The 23714-nt window shown below is 43.2% G+C and overlaps 2 protein-coding genes across 3 annotated transcripts; both read left to right on the top strand.

The window, feature by feature from the left end:
* The first annotated feature begins 221 nt into the window (after nucleotides 1–221).
* Nucleotides 222–15021, top strand: LOC111979458 (endophilin-A2). 2 transcript variants are annotated; one of them, XM_024010014.2, is made up of 9 exons: nucleotides 222–408; nucleotides 7740–7808; nucleotides 7915–8131; nucleotides 8335–8468; nucleotides 8585–8743; nucleotides 13793–13896; nucleotides 14039–14169; nucleotides 14275–14334; nucleotides 14740–15021. In XM_024010014.2, the coding sequence occupies exons 1-9, from the start codon at nucleotides 364–366 to the stop codon at nucleotides 14922–14924; spliced, it is 1104 nt and encodes a 367-aa protein (XP_023865782.1). In that variant the 5' UTR covers nucleotides 222–363; the 3' UTR covers nucleotides 14925–15021. The 2 variants fall into 2 exon arrangements, with proteins under 2 accessions (XP_023865782.1, XP_023865783.1); XM_024010015.2 differs by lacking the exon at nucleotides 14275–14334.
* Nucleotides 15022–17096: 2075 nt separating this feature from the next.
* Nucleotides 17097–21648, top strand: stap2a (signal transducing adaptor family member 2a). The gene is made up of 11 exons (XM_024010377.2): nucleotides 17097–17303; nucleotides 18239–18310; nucleotides 18409–18528; nucleotides 18612–18668; nucleotides 18765–18919; nucleotides 19026–19157; nucleotides 19257–19326; nucleotides 19447–19549; nucleotides 19691–19786; nucleotides 19861–19995; nucleotides 20081–21648. The coding sequence occupies exons 1-11, from the start codon at nucleotides 17181–17183 to the stop codon at nucleotides 20134–20136; spliced, it is 1119 nt and encodes a 372-aa protein (XP_023866145.1). The 5' UTR covers nucleotides 17097–17180; the 3' UTR covers nucleotides 20137–21648.
* The last annotated feature ends 2066 nt before the right edge of the window (nucleotides 21649–23714 follow it).

The following is a 23714-nucleotide window of genomic DNA, read 5'->3' as shown; positions in this document are numbered from 1 at the left end:
AAACGTTTATTTGTAACATACTTAATTAAAAACATTTTGGAAGGAAAACTATTTAACTCATATTGTAAGTAACTATAGGTCATATTTCATATACATCTGGGAACAATGGACAGTTACTTTAATCCCCTTGGGCAATAGTGGGWGTTGCAAAATCGTCATCTAGCCACAGATTTTACTACTCCTTACAGGAAGTATGGTTGCCAGGCAAGTTCCACTCACCAAGGCATAAGGTAAACCAGCTGGAAGACGTGTATGGTCAAAGCAGCAGAGRAACTTCAGCGAGCTATTCCTAAAATCTAACTTTCGGCATTTATTTTGAAGCAGCTTGCACGTAAAGAAATAAACTAATATCCTGCTGCAAAAATGTCTGTCGCAGGCTTCAAGAAACAATTTTATAAAGCCAGCCAGGTCAGTGAACAACAACTTTTTACTTCGGCTAACGTTAGCTTGCTAGCGGTAGCTTTACTTCTGCAAAAGCTATTAATGTCATTTTTTACGAGGAAATATGTGACACAAATGTTTTTATCTAAATTACTCAACTTTTCATTTAGTCTAATGGATAACTTCAGTGGACGGGTAAAGTCCTCGCAAAGTTAAATCGGCATAGCGCGGGTGAGTTGGGTATGTTAGTTAGCTACTGTTAGCAGCTAGCTAGATGTCAGTTCAGCACGGTTTAGAAACTCTTGACTGTGCAGTTACTTTGTTGCGTCGTTATGCAATTGACACAATGTTTACATTTACTTCGGCTAGCTCACTACAATGTTTAAATTTGCCATAAAAACACGTTTGAAAACAGCGCCATTGCAGTGATGTCATTATATGTTTGCATAGCTAGCTAAATTAGCTCGTGAGTTTCGTATCAGGATGTTGACTTGACTCACTTGAAATACTCCCCCCAATCTCTGCTGAGTTCAGCAGAAAAATTCAGCCACTCTCCTGACATTCATCCTGGCCTGGGTTTACGGCCAGATTTCCATTGGAGGGATGGGTAAAGCAGGGTAGACTAGAGGTGAATTAAACTAGCTGTGTGAGTGAGCAAGACATTCAACCTTTTTATCTGAGCTCAACCAACAAGTGTGTGTCAGGATGATGTCATGGACATTTTATTACAATAGCTAAATATATTGGTAAAACTACAGATACTTATCTGTACCGCCTGCATTGCCATATCAATTGYCATGACTACAGAGAATGCACCTCTGACTGAAGTTACCATCATGTGTCCGTTTGTTGGGAGGGAAGTGTAGTGTTTCTGGATGGAGATGGACATTCCATTCCTTCCAGACCCACCACACTGTTATTCTCTCTACAAACTATTCCCTTCCCCCTCTACCATTCCCTTCATCTGTCCATCTCCATGAGAAATGATCTTGTAGTTGGAGTGATAGTGCTAATTTGCATATGGGGATGATTGGTAACCATGATTGACTCCGTGGGTCTACCAGCCATAACAGGTGAATTCCTCACTCACGCGCTATGAGTAGCACGGTCTCTACTTGCCAGATACAAACATGCTTCTTACCCTTTTGTGGAATTTATTGCGTGATGTAGTTGTCACACTAACAATAGCGCTTATCTAATAATACGTTTGTTATTGAACGGATATGAAACGCATTGTAGCCTTTGCCGATACGAACAGAACCTGCATTTGGCATCAAGGGAAATAACTACAGAACAGTTTGTATAGTCCTAAGGAAGTCATCCGACAGCTTTGAGAGAGAGAAACTGTTGAAATGGGCCTATTAGGTTTTTGTAAATACACTTGAGGCCCTCCATAAATACTGCTGTAACACAATGTGTTGTGTGTGTGTGTGTGTGAACTGGAATGGCCCCTGACTGTACCACTCACCTCTAGAGCATATCCTAGTCTCAGACAGGTTATTTTGCATAGGCGCCCATTAGGCTGGGCCTAGTCACACTCAAACCCCTGTCATTAAATGTCCCATGAGTGTGCAGAGACTCAGACGTACCCTTATTATGAGGTCATCTGCTATGTTATAGGGGCCTGTTTTGGAAATACGAGTGCAGTCTGTTGTAGTGTTGTCACGATTAAGGTTGGGTGATATTTGGGAGACCTCTTCTATGATATTCTGCTCCAAATTTCACAATATCCAATATAACTGTTTTGCCACGTTAATGACAATGTTTCCAGACTGCAATTGTTGTGCTTATTTACAATATTATAGTCGTATTCACATGGTGAAAAAATAAGGCTTTGTTGTGACATGACTATCATTAATGTGATGAATGCTATTCATTGAATAATTACCTACTACGTTTAATTATTACTCAATTAAATTAAACATGTAACAGTTAACTCATTAGGAATTTGGGGCACCACGGGAAAAGTTAATTTAATGAGTTACCGTTTCCCAAATTAACTCAAGAATATATCGATATCATACCAGTCATCAATCAATCATTTCCTCATATCACTCGTTCTGAATGTTGTTGACTTTGTAAATCTGGACGAACCCTAACTTAAGTGATGAATCAGCGAAACATTATTTATTTACAAACTAAATAATCACACACAAATACATAAATGCACACACACGGTATAGGTTATTGATTACTAACATAATGCAATGAAAACAGTCCCTAGTGGACTAACCCGATATGATGGCTTGTTACACAATTGAAAGGGGGTGGGGAAAGAAAGAACGGGAGAGACAGAGTGGACTTATCGTACATACATTTGGAAACTACGTTCACCGTAAGTATGAATATTTAGCACCCTAACAACTGCTCATTCGGATTAGAAATGCAACATACACTTACTCGTAGATGTCCTTCTCTGTCGTCTCTCTGAAACCACTCGGTCTGTTTATGGCAAGTAATTAGATGTAAGTCTCTRGTTGTCCACCAGAGGTCACAATGTTCTTAGTTGTAGGCTTATTTTGTTCTGGAGTGTTCTTAGAATGGATACATCAGAGGTGTACCACACGGTGGTGAAAGGGATCTGTCTTCCCTCTCGTCTTTGGTCAATTGTCCTAGACTACTTTATATACCAGCTGCAGACTGGGAATGTTTGGTCTAGTCTTCACCTTCAAGGGTTGGCAGGTAGCCTAGTGGTTAGAGCGTTGGTCCAGTAACCAAAAGGTTGCTGGGTTGAATCCCCAAGCTGACAAGGTAAAAATCTGTCGTTCTGCCCCTGAGCAAGGCACTGTTCCCTGGTAGGCTGTCATTGTAAATAAGAATTTGTTCTTAACTGACTTGCCGAGTTAAATAAAGGTTACATCGTCACTTGGTCTTTACCATTTTCTGGTCTTGTAGTTTTAACCATTTCAACGTGTGGACCACATTCTCTGGTCTGTATTTAAATTCTCAGCGAATCCTTTTAAGCACTCTGGTCTTGGAGGGTGTTCTGTCCTGTTGACACAATGTCTGTGCTCACATGGGCGTGGTTACTGACTGGGCCCAGGTTTAAAAGAAAAGCCATTATCTAATTTAAAGGCTACAATCACGCTTCTATCGTTTCAAAAGTATTCTTATACGTCATTTATTTTATACAACATTTAGATGCAAACCTGATAACTAGGACGTGTACACTTTCAGTTACAGTTATCTTGTTATACATTCTTTCTGATGACATCACAAAATAGACATTTAAAGTATTCCATCCCTCATCATCCCCAATGTTTGGATGTGGAAATATATTGTCCCGGTGTCTGATGTTGAAGTTTTGGCAAGAGTCTCTCTCTATACACAGCACATTCCTTTGTTCAATACTGCAGGGCAAGAGAGAGAAAGTTTACGACCAGAGTTAAGTCATAAAACCTGCTCAACTCCCCCCTTCCTCTCTGGTGGGAGAGAGGAGGAGGAGGAGGAGGGGGGGGGGTCTGGCTATCTGTCAGCCTTGTGCCGAGCTGATCTGGCGCCTTTGATCCTTACTAAGGAGAGAGAGTCATGACAGCTTAGTTCATCAATTTAGATGTAATTTTCAACATATTGATACAGCCTAACTGATAAAACTGCACAGTTTTGATTAGTACATTTCAAATAGAGTATAGTCTTACACTTCACGATATATCGTCAATGTCAAATATCACGATATTCTATTTAATCATATATCGGCCCAACGCTAGTCACGATACCCAAATTTTAGTATCACTACTTTATACCAGGGGTATTCAACTCTGACCCTACGAGGTCTGGAGCCTGCTGATTGTTCAACCTGATAATTAATTGCACCCACCTGGTGTCCCAGGTCTAAATCAGTCCCTGATTAGAAGGCAGCACTGGGGGGAAAAACACATTGGAACAGGCTTTGAGGTCCAGAGTTGAGTTTGAGGGCTCTATACTATCACGATACTGCAGAAGAAGAAAATAAAATAAAAAGTTGGGAGATGGACTGATTTTCCTTTTTTGTGGGGGGAGATTTGCTCTCAATCACGTCATTTATTTATAGAGCATCCAATGCTTCTGTTTTTCTAAGTCCACAACCATGCTGAAATCACATAGGAGACAATTTTTGAGTTTTGGTAAAAATCTAAATATTGATTTGAGTAGTTACCCTTTATTTCAAGTGCTCATGCACCTAGGGCTGTTTTTGTTTAGCAGGGTTTCTTTAGCTCACATGGAGTTTGCAAAACAAGTGCCCACTTGATTGATGCAAATAATCCTGATTCTGCCAAGTAGGTGTAGGCTAGTTTGTACTTAACTTGAGAAGGCTTTTGGGAAAGCCTTTCCATCTACTAGAAAACAGTTATCATTAGCATTCCTAATGGCTACACAAACTGGTAGACATACTCACACCGCTAACACACACACAGACGGGGACGATTCCCGTGCCGTTACCTCTTCAGAAAGTTTCGGGGAATACGAATCACTGATGCATTCTGTTAATGTCTTATGATAAACTTGGGAAAATGTGTTGCTTTTGTAATTAGTTCAGTATATTTAGTTGATTTCCAAATGTGAGACGTTTTGATAGAAGAACCAAAAGTAACATTCTAATACCGGACCGTTCTTAATGTTGTAGTATTGAAAAAGCGCTTGAAGTATTGGTACACTGTGCAACGCTAGTCTGTTGGTGTGTTACTCACCCTGTGTCTGGTGGGGTGACTTGTTCGCTTATGGGTGTGGGTCATGGTGTGTTTTGTAAATCTTGCAACGCAGCAGTAGTGCCCAAACCGGATTCCTGGGTCGTTATTTTTGCCAGGAGAACCGATCAGGTCAACAGCCTGCCAATAAACACACACACATACACACAGTCACTTCCACACACACACTATCTCACACTCACTCGCATGCAAAGCATTATGCACGTACAATAACAACGTCAGTAACAGTCTGTTGGCACGCACGCGTATACAGACACTCTTGCGCTTCCTCTTCTCTCTCTGACACAGTTCAAGCTCATTTGTTAGTCACGGTCAACATGAACTTGAAATTATGTMATGTCAAATTTCAACGCCTATGACATTGAAAACCAATACGTAGTTGCTTCATTTTGTGTCACTGAACGCCATACATTAGTCTGTTCCATTTCATAATATTGACTCTACTGTCATATGAGGAATTATTTGGCTCTTGGCAACATATGTTGATAATTTTGCTGCTCGGGTTTTAAAACTAGTAGCCTACTCGTTGCTACATCTTGAACCGCAGATCATGGAATAGGCTATGGCAGCATTAATGCACGGAGGGAGAACCTGCCAAACGGCTGGTGCTCATCATGTGAACGCACACCAGAGAGATGTGTTGAGAACATGAACAAACGCACCATAAATATGTTCCCACTCCCAGGCAGGCCCACCTCCAGTTCTACGTTATGTCATATAGCATCATGTGGATTACAGCTATCAGTAGCTGAAGCCTGGCCACTGTGCATGTAATGTGACAGCATTGAGCACGCCAGGTTATGTGACTATGGTAACTGCAACAGTTATTGCACTAAAGGTGCGAGTTGTTTCACGATTCATGGCAACAACTGAAGCAGGACTGAAGCAGGCGTACGGTCTTTGAGAGTGTATTGCACACTGATGGGCAGGTTATTAAGGTTGATGAGTAGTTACTAGTTGATACGTTTTAATCAGTTGTGTAAAACTTTTGGAATGGAGCAAAAGCTTGCATGCACTGGGTCTCCATGACTTGGATGAAAGAACACTGCTAATGTAAAGACTGGTTGATTAACCCATCTGCTGTGTGCATGTAGTGAGATAAGTGCCCTGGAGACAGCTGCACTGAGTCACATGGTGGAGGAATATTCAATAAGAGTCTGATTTTTACCTGCCAATCAACCAAAAGCTTCTGGTGCTTATGTGCACATGGGTGTGTCTGTGTGAGAACGTCTCTGTCTGTGAAAGTGTTCCTGTCTGTCGGTGACTTGTGGGGTCCACTCTGGTGACTTTTTAAAAGGACATTTTACACCAACATGAATTAAAATAAAATTATGCTGACAGCAACAAAAAAAACGTTTTTTTTTTAAAAACCACTTTTTTTTGTATGTTTTGTTGGGGGGGGGTTACAGGTACATTATCCATTTAAATGTTAACGTTTGTAAGACATGTACCCGTAGGCTGCCACTCAAAAGAGAGAAAAGAAAATGGCAAGAAATACATAAAGGAATAATAAATTCAGTATGAAAAAAAMCTAAAAACAAAGTGGTCATCTGTGTGCTCGTCGTCCTCACCAGGGTCTTGACCGGACTGCAGATCGGAGTCGTAACTGACTTCAGTGGGCCAATGCTCACCCTCGATGGCCACGGGCACACTGGACAAGTGTGCTCTTCACTGATGAATCCCGGTTTCAACTGTACCGGGCAGATGGCAGACAGAGTGTATGGCTCGTGTGAGCGAGCGGTTTGCTGATGTCAACGTTGTAAACAGAGTGCCCCATGGTGGAGTTATGGTATGGGCAGGCATAAGCTACTGACAACGAACACAATTGCATTTTATCGATGGCAATTTGAATGTACAGTGATACCATGATGAGATCCTGAGGCCCGTTGTCGTGCCGTTCGTCCGCCGCCATCACCTCATATTTCAGCATGATAATGCACTGCCCCATGTCGCAAGGATCTGTACACAATTCCTGGAAACTGAAAATGTCCCAGTTCTTCCATGGCCTGGATACTCACCAGACATGTCACCCATTTGAGCATGTTTAGGATGCTCTGGATCGACGTGTACGACAGCGTGTTCCAGTTTCCGCCAATATCCAGCAACTTTGCACAGCCATTTAAGAGGAGTGGGACAACATTACACAGGCCACAATCAACAGCCTGATCAACTCTATGCAAAGGAGATGTCGCGCTGCATGAGGCAAATGGTGGTCACACCACATACTGACTGGTTTTCTGATCCATGCCTCTACCTTTTTTTCTAAGGTATCGCTGACCAACAGATGCAAATTTGTATTCCCAGTCATGTGAAATCCATAGATTAGGGCCTAATCAAATTATTTCAATTGACTGATTTACTTTTATATGAACTGTAATTCAGTAAAATCTTTGAAATAGTAGCATATAGAGGTGAAATGTTGTATTGACCATGTTCAGTGTAGACTGCTAAGAGTAGACATGTCCTGTAATGAACCAGCACAGACTGGAGAAGAGCAAACTTTCTCCATCACATGGTCAATACAACGTTTCACTTCTATATGCTACTATTCTGTCTGAATTAGGCCTGCTTTGTTGTGATCGAAAATTCATGTCCCGTGCAGAATGGATGTGAAAGAGACTTGTAGTGAACATATTATTCTCCTCCCTTTCTCTCTGCCTTGTCCTTTTGTAGATGGTGAGTGAGAAGGTAGGGGGTGCAGAAGGAACCAAGCTGGATGAAGACTTCAAAGATTTGGAGAAGGTAAGGGCTCTTTCCCCTTAACAAAACGACCCTCCTGTACTACAAACGAAAGTTTTTCTTAAACTTCTTGTACATAATTCTCTTACCCTTTCTCTCTTCCCCACAGAGGGCAGATGTTACCAGCAAAGCGGTGGTTGACCTAATCTCTAAAACCTCTGAGTACCTGCAGCCCAACCCAGCGTCCAGGGCCAAGCTGACCATGCTGAACACAGTGTCTAAGATCCGGGGCCAGGTGAAGAGCCCTGGCTACCCCCAGGCTGAGGGGCTGCTGGGGGAGAGCATGGCCAAGTTCGGACGAGAGATGGGAGAGGACACCAACTTTGGTAAGAAAGAAAAATTGGTTTCATAAATTGACATACGTTTTTTATTTTAGCCTTTGCCCCTCAAAATACAGAATTCCAAGTGTGTTTGTGTGTGTGTGTATGAAGTAGTGACCACTCAAAAGAGTACTCAACAGAAGAACATTGTCCTTTGTGGCAGTTGAGTGGATTGTGTACCCACTCATGTAACTGTGTTTGTCCTGTAGGTGGGGCCCTGGTGGACGTGGGCGAGTCCATGAAGAGGCTGGCCGAAGTCAAGGACTCTCTGGATATCGACGTCAAGCAAAACTTTATCGACCCACTGCAGGCCGTCGTCGACAAGGACATCAAAGATATCCAGGTACAGATCAAGAATGAGATGAATGAGTGATTCTCAACTCTCCCCCAATGTTACACATTTTTGTTCTAACCCTGCACAATCAACTAAGGGAGGGCTCTCTCCTTCTCCCTGCTCAGCATCTTCTGAAGAAGCTGGAGGGCAGGCGTCTGGACTACGACTATAAGAAGAAGCGGCAGGGGAAGATCCCAGACGAGGAGCTGAGATCGGCCCTGGAGAAGTTCCATGAGTCCAAAGAGATGGCTGAGAGCTCCATGCACAACCTGCTGGAGACTGACGTGAGTCATCAAATCAAATTGTATTAGTCACATGCGCCGAATACAACAGGTGTAGACCTTAGAGGGAAACGCTTACTTACAAGCCCCTAACCAACAATGCAGTTTAAAAAATATGAATAAGAATAAGAAATAAAAGGAACATGTAATTAAAGGGCAGCAGTAAAATAACAATAGCGAGACTATATACAGGGGGGTACCGGTACAGAGTCAATGTGCGGGGGCACCGGTTAGTCGAGGTAATTAAGGTAATATGTATATGTAGGTAGAGTGATTATGCATAGATAATAACAGAGTAGCAGCGGCGTAAAAATGCACGCATGACTGTAAGTCGCTTTGAATAAATGTCTGCTAAATTATATACAGGTAACTGCCRAAATAATGGAAACACTTTTGTAAATTAGGGATACAAAGTATATTGAAAACAGGTGCTTCCACACAGGTTTGGTTCCAGAGTTAATTAACCAATTAACTTCCCATCATGCTTAGGGTCGTGTATAAAAATGCTCGATAGGCCATTATTTTGGCTACCATGGCTATGCCCCCATAGGATGACAATGCCCCCATCCACAGGGCACGAGTGGTCACGTAATGGTTTGATGAGCATGAAAACGATATAAACCATATGCCATGGCCGTCTGTCACCAGATCTCAACCCAATTGAACACTTATGGGACAACCAAATTATTGAATTTCTAGTGGAAGAATGGTTTCGCATCCCTCCGATAGAGTTCAAGACACTTGTAGAATCTATGCCCAGGTGCATTGAAGCTGTTCTGTCTCGTGGTGGCCCCCAATGCCCTATTAAGACACTTTATGTTGGTGTTTCCCTTATTTTGGCAGTTACCTGTATACAGTGGTGATTTTAGCATATGAATCTTGGTGGTGCAAACTTTTTTTTAATGCATGCCAGGGGGGGGGGGGGGACACGAGGTCGAATCATGACATCGGTGATCTTCAGGTTGGTACCTTAGCAAGAGGCCCGAGTTCCCGGCTTGGAATTTCGAGTTGGATGACTGTTCGAAACGTATTTTCCCAGTAGGAGCTCAGAGTTCCCAGTTGTCTTGAACTCACTGAAGTCAGAAGGATTGAAACGTTGGACCACCACACACTCTCTCCATCGAATAGCAGGCAGGGGAAGGAAAATAGTCATGGCTTTGCAATGCTTGCAGTTAGCCACTGATTCCTTCCTAACCATTCATTGTTGAATTTGCGATTTCCAACTTGTTGTGTAATGTTTATGTTCGAATAGCACAGATAGATAAAACCTATCATTTCTCTTCATATGACAAGGATTGAAGAGGATTTGCCAGTAGATTGTCGATGTGATTCATGATGACTGCTTGTCTAGCTTGATAGCTGATATTTTGAAAGCATATGATGTTGACATGAGTCCAATCAAAGCTACGGTAGATATAACGTGATTTGACATTGTTTTATTTGTGGCCAATGACCTTGAGCCTTCTTAGATGGGCACTTCTAATGTAAATCTATGGCAGCACCCAAGGGGCTTGGAACTTTCTAGCTCTCCCTGTAGATGTTGCGGTGACGTAGTGTCCCCATGAGTAAAGAAGATTACCAACCCCTACGCTCTTTATTTTCTGCTGGCTACCCTTCCACCACAGAAAGCACTGAGCTAGGCTGAAACACCTGCATTTTGGAGCTACCTTACTCAAGAAAACAAAAAAGAGACCATGTTTGTATGCGGCTTTATTATCTCAATTATACATTTTTTACATTGTTTGCAAACTGATATGTGACACATAGTAATGCCAAAATAACATGCAAAACACACATATATTTTAGCTAAACAGGTGTGGCTCAAAACAGGTGGCTCTGCCCCACCTGCCCTGAATGATGGGTCGCCACTGCCTGTATACTATATATAGTGCTCCTTACAAATGAATTGGTCATAAAGTGCTCCCTTAACAGAAACATACAGTATGTGCCTAAACTCCTCAATAGCAAGTATAAACAACAGTGACAAGGAAAAAGGGGAGCCTATTTTCCATTGGTTGTCTGGGTAGAAGGTCAGAGCTAGTATGATCGTCATGCCATATGAGGTTTCATACTCCCAAGCCATAATACCCTATCGCTAGCATTAGCATTGGCACTAGATTTGGCATCAACGTTAGCATTAGCCTTGATGAGTATTTCAGGACCAGAATGGAGTCAGCTTGCCACGACTACATAGCTGGCGAGTGGAACAGTTAAGTAATGTCACAGCAATGTTGGTATTGGCAACTGAGAACATGTCTAACCCGTCTGATGGCCTGGGGCCTCATTTATAAATGTTGCGTATGTATAAAATATACCCCAAAACATGCATGCGCCAGTTTTCCCGCAGAAGTTGCCATTTATTAAAACTGAACTTGGTGTGAGAATGTGCTTCACTCCACACAAACTTCAGACCATGTGTGCGCACATTTTCTAGTGGTTGAAGTATTGTATTGTGTGCAAATGGGGGATGAATAAAAAAACAGATGCAGCCATTGGCAGTTAGTGGGCCTAAGAGTGAAAATCTGTGTTAAAAAAAAAAATAACCTACCTAAAATAATTAGACATAGGAAATAGTTTTCTATTTATTTTATTTCCATAACCATTGCAGAATAAATTCCTCACATTCTGCCCGTGATGCATCCCCAAAGTAGCCATACAACAAATGACCATGCACATCTCTATTTTAATTGAGCCCAGTAGCTTAGTAAAGAGAGAGGCTATGTATTTCAAGCTTTGCTGTTGCCTATGCCATCCCATTGGCAGCACGGTTTATAACAGGATAAAGTTGAATTTAACAGGTGAACAGACAGTTGATCTTTTACATTGAAGTACAGTGCCTTCGGAAAGTATTCAGACCCCTTGTCTTTTTCTATGTTTGGTTATAGCTTTATTCTAAAAAGGATTAAATAAAAATACATAAGTATTCAGACCCTTTACTCAGTACTTTGTTGAAGCAGCTTTGGCACCGGTTACAACATCGAGTCTTCTTGGGTATGACGCTACAAGCTTGGCACACCTGTATTTGTGGAGTTTCTCCCATTCTTCTCTGAAGATCCTCTCAAGCTCTGTCAGGTTGGATGGRGAGCKTYGCTGCACASCTATTTTCAGGTCTCTCCAGAGATGTTCGATCGGGTTCAAGTCTGGGCTCTGGCTGGGCCACTAAAGGACATTCACAGACTTGTCCCGAAGCCACTCCAGCGTTGTCTTGGCTGTGTGCTTAGGGTCGTTTTCCTATTGGAAGGTGAACGTTCGCCCCAGTCTGAGGTCCTGAGTGCTCTGGAACAGGTTTTCATAAAGGATCTCACTGTACTTTGCGCTGTACATCTTTGCCTTGATCCTGACCTGTCTCCCAGTCCCTGCCACTGAAAAACATCCCCACAGCATGATGCTGCTGCAAACATGGTTCACCGTAGGGATGGTGCCAGGTTTTGGTTTTCCTCAACGTGACGCTTGGCATTCAGGCCAACGAGTTCAATCTTGGTTTCATCAGACCAGAGAATCTTGTTTCTCATGTTCTGAGAGTCCTTTAGGTGCCTTTTGGCAAACTCCAAGCGGGCTGTCATGTGCCTTTTTCTGAGGAGTGGCTCCACAGTGGCTCCACTGTCAGTGACCTTTTGGTTTTTGGTCACCTCCCTGACCAAGGCCTTTCTCCCCCGACTGCTCAGTTTGTCTGGGTGGCTAGTTCCAAACTTCTTCCATTTAAGAATGATGGAGGACACTGTGTTCTTCAATGCTGCAGTCATTTTTTGGTACCGTTCCCCAGATCTGTGCCTCGACACAATCCTGTCTCTGAGCACTACGGACAATTCCTTCAACCTCATGGCTTGGTTTTTGCTCTGACATGCACTGTCAACTGTGGGACCTTATATAGACAGGTGCCTTTCCAAATAATGTACAATCAATTGAATTTGCCACAGGTGGACTCCAATCAAGTTGTAGAAACATCTGAAGGATGATCAATGGAAACAGGATGCACCTGATCTCAATTTAGAGTCTCATAGCAAAGAGTCTGAATACTCACCACCCCTAATGCCAAGAGTGTGCAAAGCTGTCATGGCTACTTTGAAGTGGCTACTTTGAAGAATCTCAAATATAAAATATATTTTGATTTGTTKAACACTTTTTTTGGTTACTACATGATTCCATATGTGTTATTTCATAGTTTTGATGTCTTCACTATTATTCTACAATGTAGAAAATAGTAAAAATAAAGAAACCCTGGAATGAGTAGGTGTGTCCAACATTTTAGAATAGGGCTGTAACAAAATGTGGAAAAAGTGAAGGGGTCTAAATACTTTCCGAAGGCACTATGTATGCAACTACTGTAAGTAGCCTACTGTAATGTCAATGTTTTTGAGTAGTTCCAGAACTTGCTGGCAGTCCAGCATATTTAGGATTGGGGTTAAAGTCGACGCAAAACATTGTTGAATTCAAACGTTCTGCTGACAGATCCACAACAATTAGCGGCATATTTTATTTAAGAATCTGTCAGTCCTTTGCCAAATACTGCATAAATTACTGCAAAAGATGAAAAGATTCTGCCAACACCTTCAAAGACATTTTGATCAAGTTTGCCATTGCTCTTTCTTTTAGAAACTGACGTGGCCTAATTCCAATAGTTCCAGATTATGCAGCAAATAAATGGTGTGTTTACAATAAAAGGTGAATGGAGGGTGTTTTCCAGGCAGAGTTATGCTTGTTCACGCGCGCACACTTTTAAGACGGGTCTGATTTATAACATCTCTATTTTTAGACATATTCATTTCAGAAATTGCGCACGCAGAAATTGTGTGTGAAATTTACGCAACTGTTATATACGAGGCCCATGTTAGGTATTAAACTTTTTGTTCCATCAGGGTATGGAGTGAGTAGAACACGTGTTAGTCAGGAACAAAGCAGTTTTGAGAGTCAGAAAATAGGCCTTGTGAGGGGAGACGATGAAGAACAATGAAGCAAACGTGCCAAAGTGTAAGTGTGCCATGGTAATGGCATTTCTTGTCCAGTCCCCCTGTACAAATAATACATCTGACTGATTTCTGTGCTTGTATGTAGGTGGAGCAGGTGAGTCAGATGGCTTCTCTGGTGGAATCCCAGCTGCAGTATCACAAACAGGCCGTGCAGGTTCTGGAGGAGCTGACTGACAAACTCCAAGACCGGTATTTAAGCTCTGTGTGTGTGTGTGTGTGTGTGTGTGTGTGTGTGTGTGTGGACATCTACAATTCAGTTGAAGATGTTTGTGTTGAATGTCACTGTGTGTGTGTGTGACCTGAGTCATCCCCTCTCCTGTGTGTGTATCAGGGTGAACGAGGCCCAGTCTCGCCCCAGGCGTGAGTACACTGCTAAACCCAAACCCTCCTTTGACTACGGCGAGCCGGAGCACTCAAACGGAGGATACTCCCCCACTGCCAACCCCCCTTCCTACTCATCCGGTAAGATTGGCCCTTAGCTGCGTGTGGTGTGTGTGCTTTTGTCCCTGTCTGTGTGTATCTATTGTCTCACCAGCCCAGAACTGATCTTTCTATATGTATGTATAGCCCCCCTTGTAGAAGTTCCATCCTTCCACAGAACACCGTCCATGAAGAACAATCAACACTGTGAGTGTGTGTGTGAGTCTGTGAAAGTGACACTTAAATGTTTTTTTATAACATGGAATGGTGTGTGTTGAATGCTTTAACCCTCCCATCCCCTGCATGTCACCACAAAGAGTATATGTTTGGTCACTAACACACACCCACATGCCCAAGCCTCTACAACCACTAAACTAACCCTGTGCGCTGGATCTGGTAACTGGTAACGGTTCCCTTCAGCCCTCTGAACCCAGCGGTTCGGAGGTTTCTGAAGCGTTCTGGTTCCGGAAGTGTGCCTCTCCTGCATCTCCCTCATTTAAACTCTGGAAGTGGTCCTGGTTTGAAAATGCTAACTGTGTTTCAGAAGAATGCAACATTTTTCAAGTTTCCTTTTTCTCTTTCCAACACATTCCTCTCCTTCCCTGTCCCCAGCCTCTGAGCCGTGCGCTAAGGCATTATATGACTTTGATCCGGAGAACGAGGGTGAGCTGGGCTTCCGCGAGGGCGACATCATCACGCTGACCAACCGCATCGACGAGAACTGGTTCGAGGGCACACTCCACGACCAATCAGGATTCTTCCCCAACAACTACGTAGAGGTGGTGGTGCCCCTGTAACGCTCAGAGAGGAGAAGAGCATGAGAGGGAGGGAGATGGGAGACGAGGGGGCATCTCAATTGTCTGAAGTGGGTCACTGGTCTAAATATAAGGAGATCTCGGCATGAGGAAAGTAGCTGAGGAGAGGTCACTTTAGATTGAGATTCACCCAATGATGGATGGACAGAAAAGTGAGGGAGACAGGATATGGATGCTGACGGAGGGAAAAGTTAGTACAACATTGGGGTTGGGTGTATCTTTGTTTTCATTCTCTATGCACCTGTGCACTTTCTACTCTTCACCTCCCTTACCGGGAGATCTGAAGAAGGGGTTCCTAGAGGAGATGTTTGTGTTATTATGCGTGACCTGTACCTATGAACACTACCAGGCTATGCTGTAAGCAGACCTAGGGGGAAAAACTGCAGCAAAATTGCCTTGCGATTGTTGCCTTTAATCACTCATTTACTTTACGTTGTCCTCATTTCTAGGCAGAAGTGTTTAAATATGTGTTACTCTTCCACGAGTGGGAATTAAAAGGCTGTTTCATTTTAATGCACACACGCCCTCTTCTTTTATAGACAAACACAAGAGGTGGAGCGTGAGATGGATCTCTGTTTTAGCACTTACATGCTGCCCTCTGCTGGTCTACGTGTGTTATACCGTCAGGAGTAGGATGAAGTTGCAATAGATACTGATCCGTTTTGCGTGTTACCCCCCTAATGGTTTATTTCATGGTCCTTTTTTCAAACTCATAATCTATTCCATACTTGTCAAATGTGATTGTTCTGCTTGTATGTGGAATAACTAGCCTGTTTCTACTGAAGCCAACGTGGCCATTGTCTTGGTATGGCAACAATATGGGGTTGAGCACCGAGGCTAGTGAATAACTGTAGTGAATGGTCCTTTTCTGTTGGCGTACACACAGCTCTGCTGGTCAGAGTTGTACTACGTCTCTGAACACTATCTCTGTTTAGTACTGTTACTGCTGCTAGGCTGCCTTTCATAGACTCTGTCTGCAATACCCCTCTGCCTTCCTCTCCTCTGTATCTCTGCCTTTACACTAACTTTTACATGGTCTAATTATCAAAAAAGGGGACATTTTGCTTGAGCCCTGCCTCTCTCCCATCACTACAGAACTCTCCCTCTCTCTCCACTCCTTCCCTAGAACATGCAGCTTCACTACCAAAATAAACCGAATGTGCATTTTGGCATGTTCCTGTTAACTTAATGTGTACATGTTTCTCTTGTTGTCTATTATATAACAGGGTTCAGACCACCTTTGTCAGTTTTTGTGGACATGTGTCGTTGTCAAAAACTATTCTAATGCCATTGGTGACTAATTATATGTGTATGTTTTTCACACTACATTTGGAGCTGGGGTAGATCTACCAACCCCCCCCCACTGGAGTACCATATTATTTAGATATTATGAAAATAAGTATTATCTTAACATTATTTTAATATACAGAATCATATTGGAAGGTGTCCAGTGTAAATTGCTAGTAGCCTGCATGTGTGTCTATAGGTAATGCCTTGGTTTAGCRATTTAATGCCTCATTTTGAGGCTCTTTTTTTGTTGTAACTGTGACACTCCAGCGATCGAGGCTTGAACCAATTCAGGATTATCTTTTTATATGGATTATCTATATTATCTTTGTATTGTCATAATCTCCTGTGTATTGTATATTTTTTGTGATGATGTAAAGGGGAAAGGAGGCTGTCCTTTCAATTGTTAAATAAATATAAAGTGAAGTGGCCCTCTGTGTGCTGGTTGTGTCTTCAGGTCTACAATGCATGATTGGATGAATTGTTTTCTTTCGGGGGGATGCACATTATGCATATCATTTACATATGAATTACACTATTTTCAGAAGTCTTTCATTAATACAGTGTAGTTTAAATATTATACACAATGTTGAATGAAATTATGACGGTAACGGTAGCCTAAATTCATAGAATAATTTAATCAGTGGTTTCAAAAACAAKTYGATTGTCAAAAAATGTATTGATCAGTCAGGCTCTGGAATAAGTGTCCAAGCAGGTGGTGGTCGACTTTTCTAGCAATATATTTGAGATGTCACAACCAATCTCTCACCCTACTGAAGAAGCCTAATCAAAGCAAACTTCACAATAAACCACACAATGACATATCCTATACTGACTGACACATAAGGACGCGCACGACAGCCAGCTGTTGGCGGATATCCATGGTGATATCTCTTCGGAGGAAGGCGTGTCATCTCTCCCAATTACTAAGCGCCCCTTTGTCCTCTGTCTATGCCCAGCCAGCCAGCGATACTCATGGCGGCTGCACCAGTCAAACAGCGCTCGGGAACGAGGGCTCAGCTCCCGCCCTGCTACTACGAAGGATACCTGGAAAAACGGGGACCGAAAGAAAAGGTAGGTGCAGCCATACCGTCAATGTACAAATGTCGGTGCATTGCATGCTGTGTGAGTGGCTGCATAGTGTCGCCYAGATAGCGCGCACCGGGCGGGGGCGAATTCCTTGGAAACCCCATTCTGCGAAAGCTGTCAACTTCCTTATTGTGTGCGAATGGGCGAGTCTTGAAAAARCTGGCAGTGATTTTCATCTAGCGGTACACTTGCTTATTGCGCACGATTACTRGCAGACAACTGGAGTGCGAGTTAATTAAGCGCGTATACTAAGCGTCCTCCTATTAACCTCGGGTTAGAGTGGCCACTGAATTTAAAAGGATAACACTACAGGCATTTCCCGGTGAATGTAGCCTAGTCAAGACATGATTGGTCATTATGTCAGTAACACAAATGATTATATGTATTGGCCTATTCAACCAAAAAGGAAGGCTCGGGCTGACTCAGTGATTTTTGACAACGGTAAATGTTTGACAGCTGCTTGTACTTTGGCCATGCCTATCGCTGAGTGGTAGTGCCGCTGTGCTATGGAGTTTGGGAGAGGAGAGAAGTATGGGGGGGTTGTGTCAGTGGTCAGCTGAGCTGTGTGGGTTGTGGTGCTGCATGATAATGACACCGCCTGGGCACAGCTGGGAGGGAGGTGATGGGGGAATGTGGAACAAAGACACACACATAGACCAGATATTTGGGCTGGGGTTCAGGTGCACTCTATTGAAGGGAGGATCACATGGCCACAGATTGACAACAGCTGTGGTGCAGATTCATCCCCTGAGACCTGGGATCACTAGTGGGCCAAAGTGTGTGTGTGTGTGAGGGAGATAAACTGTGTGTGAATATATGTACTACAACTCATGTTATAACCATGATAGATGTTGAAGTTGTCAATTAAAATATTAAACCGCTCTAATTCCCTCTGTGTAACTGTCCGTCTGTGTTACCAGATCTCTCGGCGGCTGTGGACCTGTCTGTGTGGGAACACCCTCTTCTTCTTTAATAATGCCAAGGACACTCACGTAAATGCTCTGTGTGTGTGTGTGTGTTAAACACTTTGTAAATATTCAGGGATGAGTTATTGTATATGTTAATTTGTCTATCTGTGTATCTGTTGCAGTATGTGGAGAAGATGGATCTCAGTGGCTTTGTCTCACTCAAAGACGACTGCAGCCGAGACAGAAACCTGGAGGCAGCTAGACTCATACTGCGCATGAAGGATGGAGAGACAAAACTCACAGTAATAAAACACACAGACACACACCCACACACACACAGCCAGCCAGAGAGAAACAACTTCTTYTCTGGTCTCCTCTCATCCAGGTTGCCAATCTAGAGGCTCGAGAGCTGTGGAAGGGTTTCCTCCAATCTGTCGTAGATGTAAGTATCACACACCCTACATCACAGTATAATCCTGTCTGATTGGTGGTTGATCCCTGAACTGTCAGTAACCCCCTGTGTGATTGGTTGTTGTAGCTGAGTGTGCCCAGCTGTCTGACGTTGCTGCCGGGGCAGGTGCAGATGCTGAGAGAGGTGGTGGACCGAGAAAGGAACAGACGCAGAGCAGCACGCACCCCCACCCGCGCTCCCCCCTCACCCCTATCAGTACCTCTACTGGGGGAGATCCCATCGTGAGTCACACACACTGCTGACACTGAAGTGAGTGCAGGTGTGTTACACCTAGGTGTGTTTGTGTGTGTATATGAAACTGCGGTATATGCGTTTGTGTGTCTATAGGTGTTTCCGGCCTGTGTCGAGGACTGAGGCAGAAGTTCTGTTAGAGAGACATCCAGACTGTGGCAACATGCTGCTGAGGCCCGGCAGAGACGGATCCTCATTGGCTGTCACCACCCGCCAGGATCTCAACGGGTAACGGCCACTCAACATAGATATACACACATAGATCTGCAAGCATTTTTTTGATTGATTTGATCTGTCAATTGCATTCTCTCTCTCTCTCTTTCTCAGGTCAGTGTTCAGACACTATCGTGTGACTCAGAGAGAGCAGGGGGGATATGTGATAGATGTTGAGAACCCAGTAAGTCCAACACACTCACACACGCATTGTTACAACACRCATATAAACACATGCTACATTGTTGTCTTGCCTCATATCTTGCTATTCCATGGGTCCTAACTCTGTGTTTTCCCTCTCTAGATTCCCTGTGCTACGCTTCATGATGTCATCGACGCACTGGTGGAGAAGACAGCAGGAACCCTACAGCCCTTTCTTCTGGAGGAACCTTATGAGGAGAACATCAGTGAGACACACACGGACACACACTAATTCTCAACACATTTCCACTTACACAGTGTTGATTGAAATCCTAAGAGATACAGTATCTGAGGTTCTGTCCAATGTTCATGTAGTTAATTGATATTTGTGTATTTGTCGCCTTCAGCGTTTGTTTCGTCCAATGAAGAGAATGGAGAGAGAATATTACACTGTGCCCCTTCCAGCCCACTACCCAAAGCCCCCGCCCTACCCCCCAAACAAGGTACCCAGAAATCCTACACCACACACACACACACACACACACACATACTAACCGCTCTGTTTGTCCTGGTGTAGAGCGATGGAAACCCCTACCCAGGTCTCCTGCTCCCGACCGCCGTATCCTGTCAGCTGTGACATCACCAGTACCGTCATCACCCAGCAGCCCAATGAGACGGCTTGTTCTCTCCCCCTCCCCCCTCCTCGCACAAAGTGAGTGGCATGTGTCCTGATCAATGTATCCACTCATTCCCACACGCACGCTCATACTACAGAGGTCTCACTCCTCTCTCCCCAGGCCTCACAGAGGAGCTCAAAATGAAACTGGAGAAGAGACGGACCAGTCAGGAGTGACTTCCGGTAACTGCTCAGCCAACTAGCGGTCAAAACTCTTCCACCACCAGCAGCAGCTTTCTTCTCTTCCTGTGCCTTCTGATTGGTGCACTACAGAATAGGTGCACAACTCTGGTCCTCATGGATCACAGTCCTACTGTACCTTTCAAAGTGTTTCCCACCATGTTTGGGTAACGCACCTTATCCACCTGAGTTGTGTTCAGCAGCCTAAAATTGCAGCCTCAAAACCGTTTTCAAGAAGGGATAACCAGTGGGGTTGAGCATTAGATGAGCACACAAATACAAAGGACCAATGACTGAGCCTGTTACTCCATTGTTCCGATTGAGCCAATGTCTGTTGTCCTGCTGCTGATGTAACTGACGCCACACTGGAGACTAGAAAGAGTGACACCAGAAGCTTGAGAAACCAGACTAGAGACTAGAGCGGTAGTCACCAACCCTGGTCCTGGAGCGCTACTGGGTGTGTGTGCAGGCTTTTGTTCAAACCCAACACTAACACCTGGATCAACGAATTAAAGTCTTGATAAATGAAATCGTGTGTTATTGCTGGGCTGGAACAAAAGCATGCACACCTTGAACCTGTACCTCACTACACACCTTCCAGGTCCTGGGTTAATGACCACTGGATTAGATGTAAACATGTCTAGTTGTTCTCGTGCATCTAGAATGCCAATGATGGTATGGTGCTCCACTTGACTAAACCTTCTCTACTGTGTGTGTCGTTGCTACAACTCACGTGAAACCTTATTTTCTACTGTGTGTGTGTGCGTGTGTGTGTGTGTGTGTGTGCTAGGCCTAGGCTACTGTTAGCCGACTATACTCAACTAAACTCCATGATTTACGATGGAGTTGAACGGCGACTAGTGTGGGCGGACTGGAGCTCCGACATCACGAAAATGTAGTTTTTTTATCAAAAACAATTGATTTTAGCACCCAAGGAATAGCCGCGATTACACAGAACAATGTTGTGTGTAATTGCGGGCTATTCTTTGGGTGCTGAAATCAGTAGATGTGGATAAGAACGTAATTTTATGTGATGTCGGAGCTCCAGTCCGCCCACACTAGTCGCCACTCGACTTAATTTTAAATCGTGGAGTTGAGTTTAATYGGCTAGGCTATTGTGTGATGCTWTGACCTACTGGTGCTAGGACACTTTTTACTCCTCAAAGGTTCTTTGTCCCGTCGCAACAAAGAACAAAGTATGAAAGTATTGTAATTTAGGCTTACTGTRCACCATTGATTTCATTTGCTCCTCTTGTTCTTTGGTGTTGTGGGCTGGTACACAAGCACAATTCAGTGGAACTCAAACCCTGTGGTCATTGGCTGATTTGTTCGGAGGGAGTGCATCCTCTATTGGACTCTCAGAACTACATTGTACACTGTGCATTGTCTTGTACAATTCTCTTCTATGTCCTGGGTGTTGGTCAGTGTTGTTTAAGAGAAACATCAGTGGTATTTATGAGATGTCCTATTCAAGGATATTAAATAAATGGTTTGCATGAAACAAGAATACTTTTTTGGTATTTGGTATTTTATTAGGATCCCCATTTAGCTGTTGCAAAAGCAGAAATGTAGCACATGTAGCCTACATTTCAATGCATACACACAAAATATCTAGGTCAAATAGGGGAGAGGCGTTGTGAGGTGTTGCTTTTTCAGTTTTTTGAAACCAGGTTTGCTGTTTATTTGAGCAATATTAAATGGAATGGAGTTCCATGCAATAATAGCTCTATATAAAACTACGCTTTCTTGCATTTGTTCTGGATTTGGGGACTGTGAAAGACCCCTGTTGGCATGTCTGTTGGGGTAAGTATGTGTGTCAGAGCTGTGTGTAAGTTGACAATGCAAACTATTTGCGATTTTCAACATAATGTTCCTTATAAAAAGAAGTGATGCAGTCAGTCTCTCCTCAACTCTGAGCCAAGAGAGACACTGGCATGCATATTATTTATATCAGCCCTCTGATTACAATGAAGAGCAAGACATGCCGCCCTGTTCTGGGCCAGCTGCAGCTTAACTAGGTCTTTCCTTGCAGCACTGGACCCCACGACTGGACAATAATCAAAATTAGACCAAACTAGAGCCTGCAGTACTTGCTTTGTGGGGTGTGGTGTCAAAAAGCAGAGCATCTCTTTAATACGAACAGACCTCTCCCCATCTTTACAACCATTGAATCTATATGTTTTGACCATGACGGTTTACAATCTAAGGTAACGCCAAGTAATTGAGTCTACTCAACTTGTTCAACAGCCACACCATTCATTACCAGATTCAGCTGAGGTCTAGAACTTAAGGAATGATTTGTACCAAATGCAATGCTCTTAGATTTAGAGATGTTCAGGACCAGTTTATTACTGGCCACCCATTCCAAAACAGACTGCAACTCTTTGTTAAGGGTTTCAGTGACTTCATTAGCTGTGGTTGCTGRTGCKTATATGGTTAAATCATCARCATACATGGACACGCATGTTTTGTTTAATGSCAGTGGCAGGTCATTGTTACACCAACAGAATCAGCTCTTGCAGCCTTTCCTCTGCTCTCATCGGAGCCTTGCACACCAGCAGGTGGAAGCAAAGTGCAAATTTGAATGAGAGCAATATCCTCTCCAGCATACCTTCCATAATTGTTTCAAAAATGTTTTGTAACATTTTGCTCATTGTCTGTTTTTATTTTGTTAGTCAGTCTCAGTCAGATATCATATTAAAAAACTGCAAACATTTCTCTCCACCCTATGGAGAAAAAAATTTGAATCGCAGGAAAATAGCTGTAAAATAGCAAATGTTCCTCTCTGCCCCATGGCAAAATGAGTAGAATTGCAGAAAAGGAGTTATATAATTGCAAAATCCTCTCTCCGCCCCATAGCAAAATGTTTAGAATTGCAGCAAATTTGTTTTAAAAAACTAACATTTTCTCTACACCCCATGGCAAAATGTGTAGAATTGCACTAAATTAACTCTAAAATGTAAAAAATAATTATCTCCGCTGTCAAGAGGGAGGCCACTAAAATGTTTCGCTCACAATGTGGTGGTGGTGGTGAGGGGGCAGGGGTATGGATGTGGGTACGCAGACCAGCGAGCAACTGGCCACCCTCATGAGTTCAGATTTTTTTGTGGCCCATCCCTGCTGTAGAATACTAAACTACACACCGTAGGATCCCTTGATCGTACAGTGCTTACTATAAAATATTGTAGTCTACTGTAGAACAGTGTTTCCTGGTCCTGGGGACTCAAAAGGGTGCACATTTGCGTTTTTGCCCTACCACTAAACAGCTGATTCAAATGTTCAACTCATCATCAAGCTTTGATGATTCGAATCAGGTTTGTAGTGCAATGCTTTGGGTCCCCAGGACCATGAATAAGAATATGCTGCTGTGGAATTCTATACTCCACACTGTGGTATCCCTTGATCGTGTGTGGTACTTACTATAGAATTTTGTAGTATACTGTAGAATACTATACTACATGCTGTAGTATCCCTCAATCGTAATATATACACTGCTCAAAAAAATAAAGGGAACACTTAAACAACACAATGTAACTCCAAGTCAATCACACTTCTATGAAATCAAACTGTCCACT

This window comes from Salvelinus sp. IW2-2015, linkage group LG19, assembly GCF_002910315.2.
Source record: "Salvelinus sp. IW2-2015 linkage group LG19, ASM291031v2, whole genome shotgun sequence".
NCBI lineage: Eukaryota > Metazoa > Chordata > Actinopteri > Salmoniformes > Salmonidae > Salvelinus > Salvelinus sp. IW2-2015.
Note: the sequence above shows the minus strand (reverse complement) of the source record. Positions and strands in the feature narration are given on the sequence as shown.

Bases quoted from the DNA above. Each gene is read 5' to 3' on its own strand.
- LOC111979458 (XM_024010014.2), top strand. From the start codon at position 364: ATGTCTGTCGCAGGCTTCAAGAAACAATTTTATAAAGCCAGCCAG. The intron at 8,469-8,584 runs GTACAGATCAAG...CTCCCTGCTCAG, and splicing joins AGGACATCAAAGATATCCAG to CATCTTCTGAAGAAGCTGGA. The intron at 8,744-13,792 runs GTGAGTCATCAA...GCTTGTATGTAG, and splicing joins ACAACCTGCTGGAGACTGAC to GTGGAGCAGGTGAGTCAGAT.
- stap2a (XM_024010377.2), top strand. From the start codon at position 17,181: ATGCCCAGCCAGCCAGCGATACTCATGGCGGCTGCACCAGTCAAACAG. The intron at 17,304-18,238 runs GTAGGTGCAGCC...CTGTGTTACCAG, and splicing joins AACGGGGACCGAAAGAAAAG to ATCTCTCGGCGGCTGTGGAC. The intron at 18,311-18,408 runs GTAAATGCTCTG...TATCTGTTGCAG, and splicing joins ATAATGCCAAGGACACTCAC to TATGTGGAGAAGATGGATCT.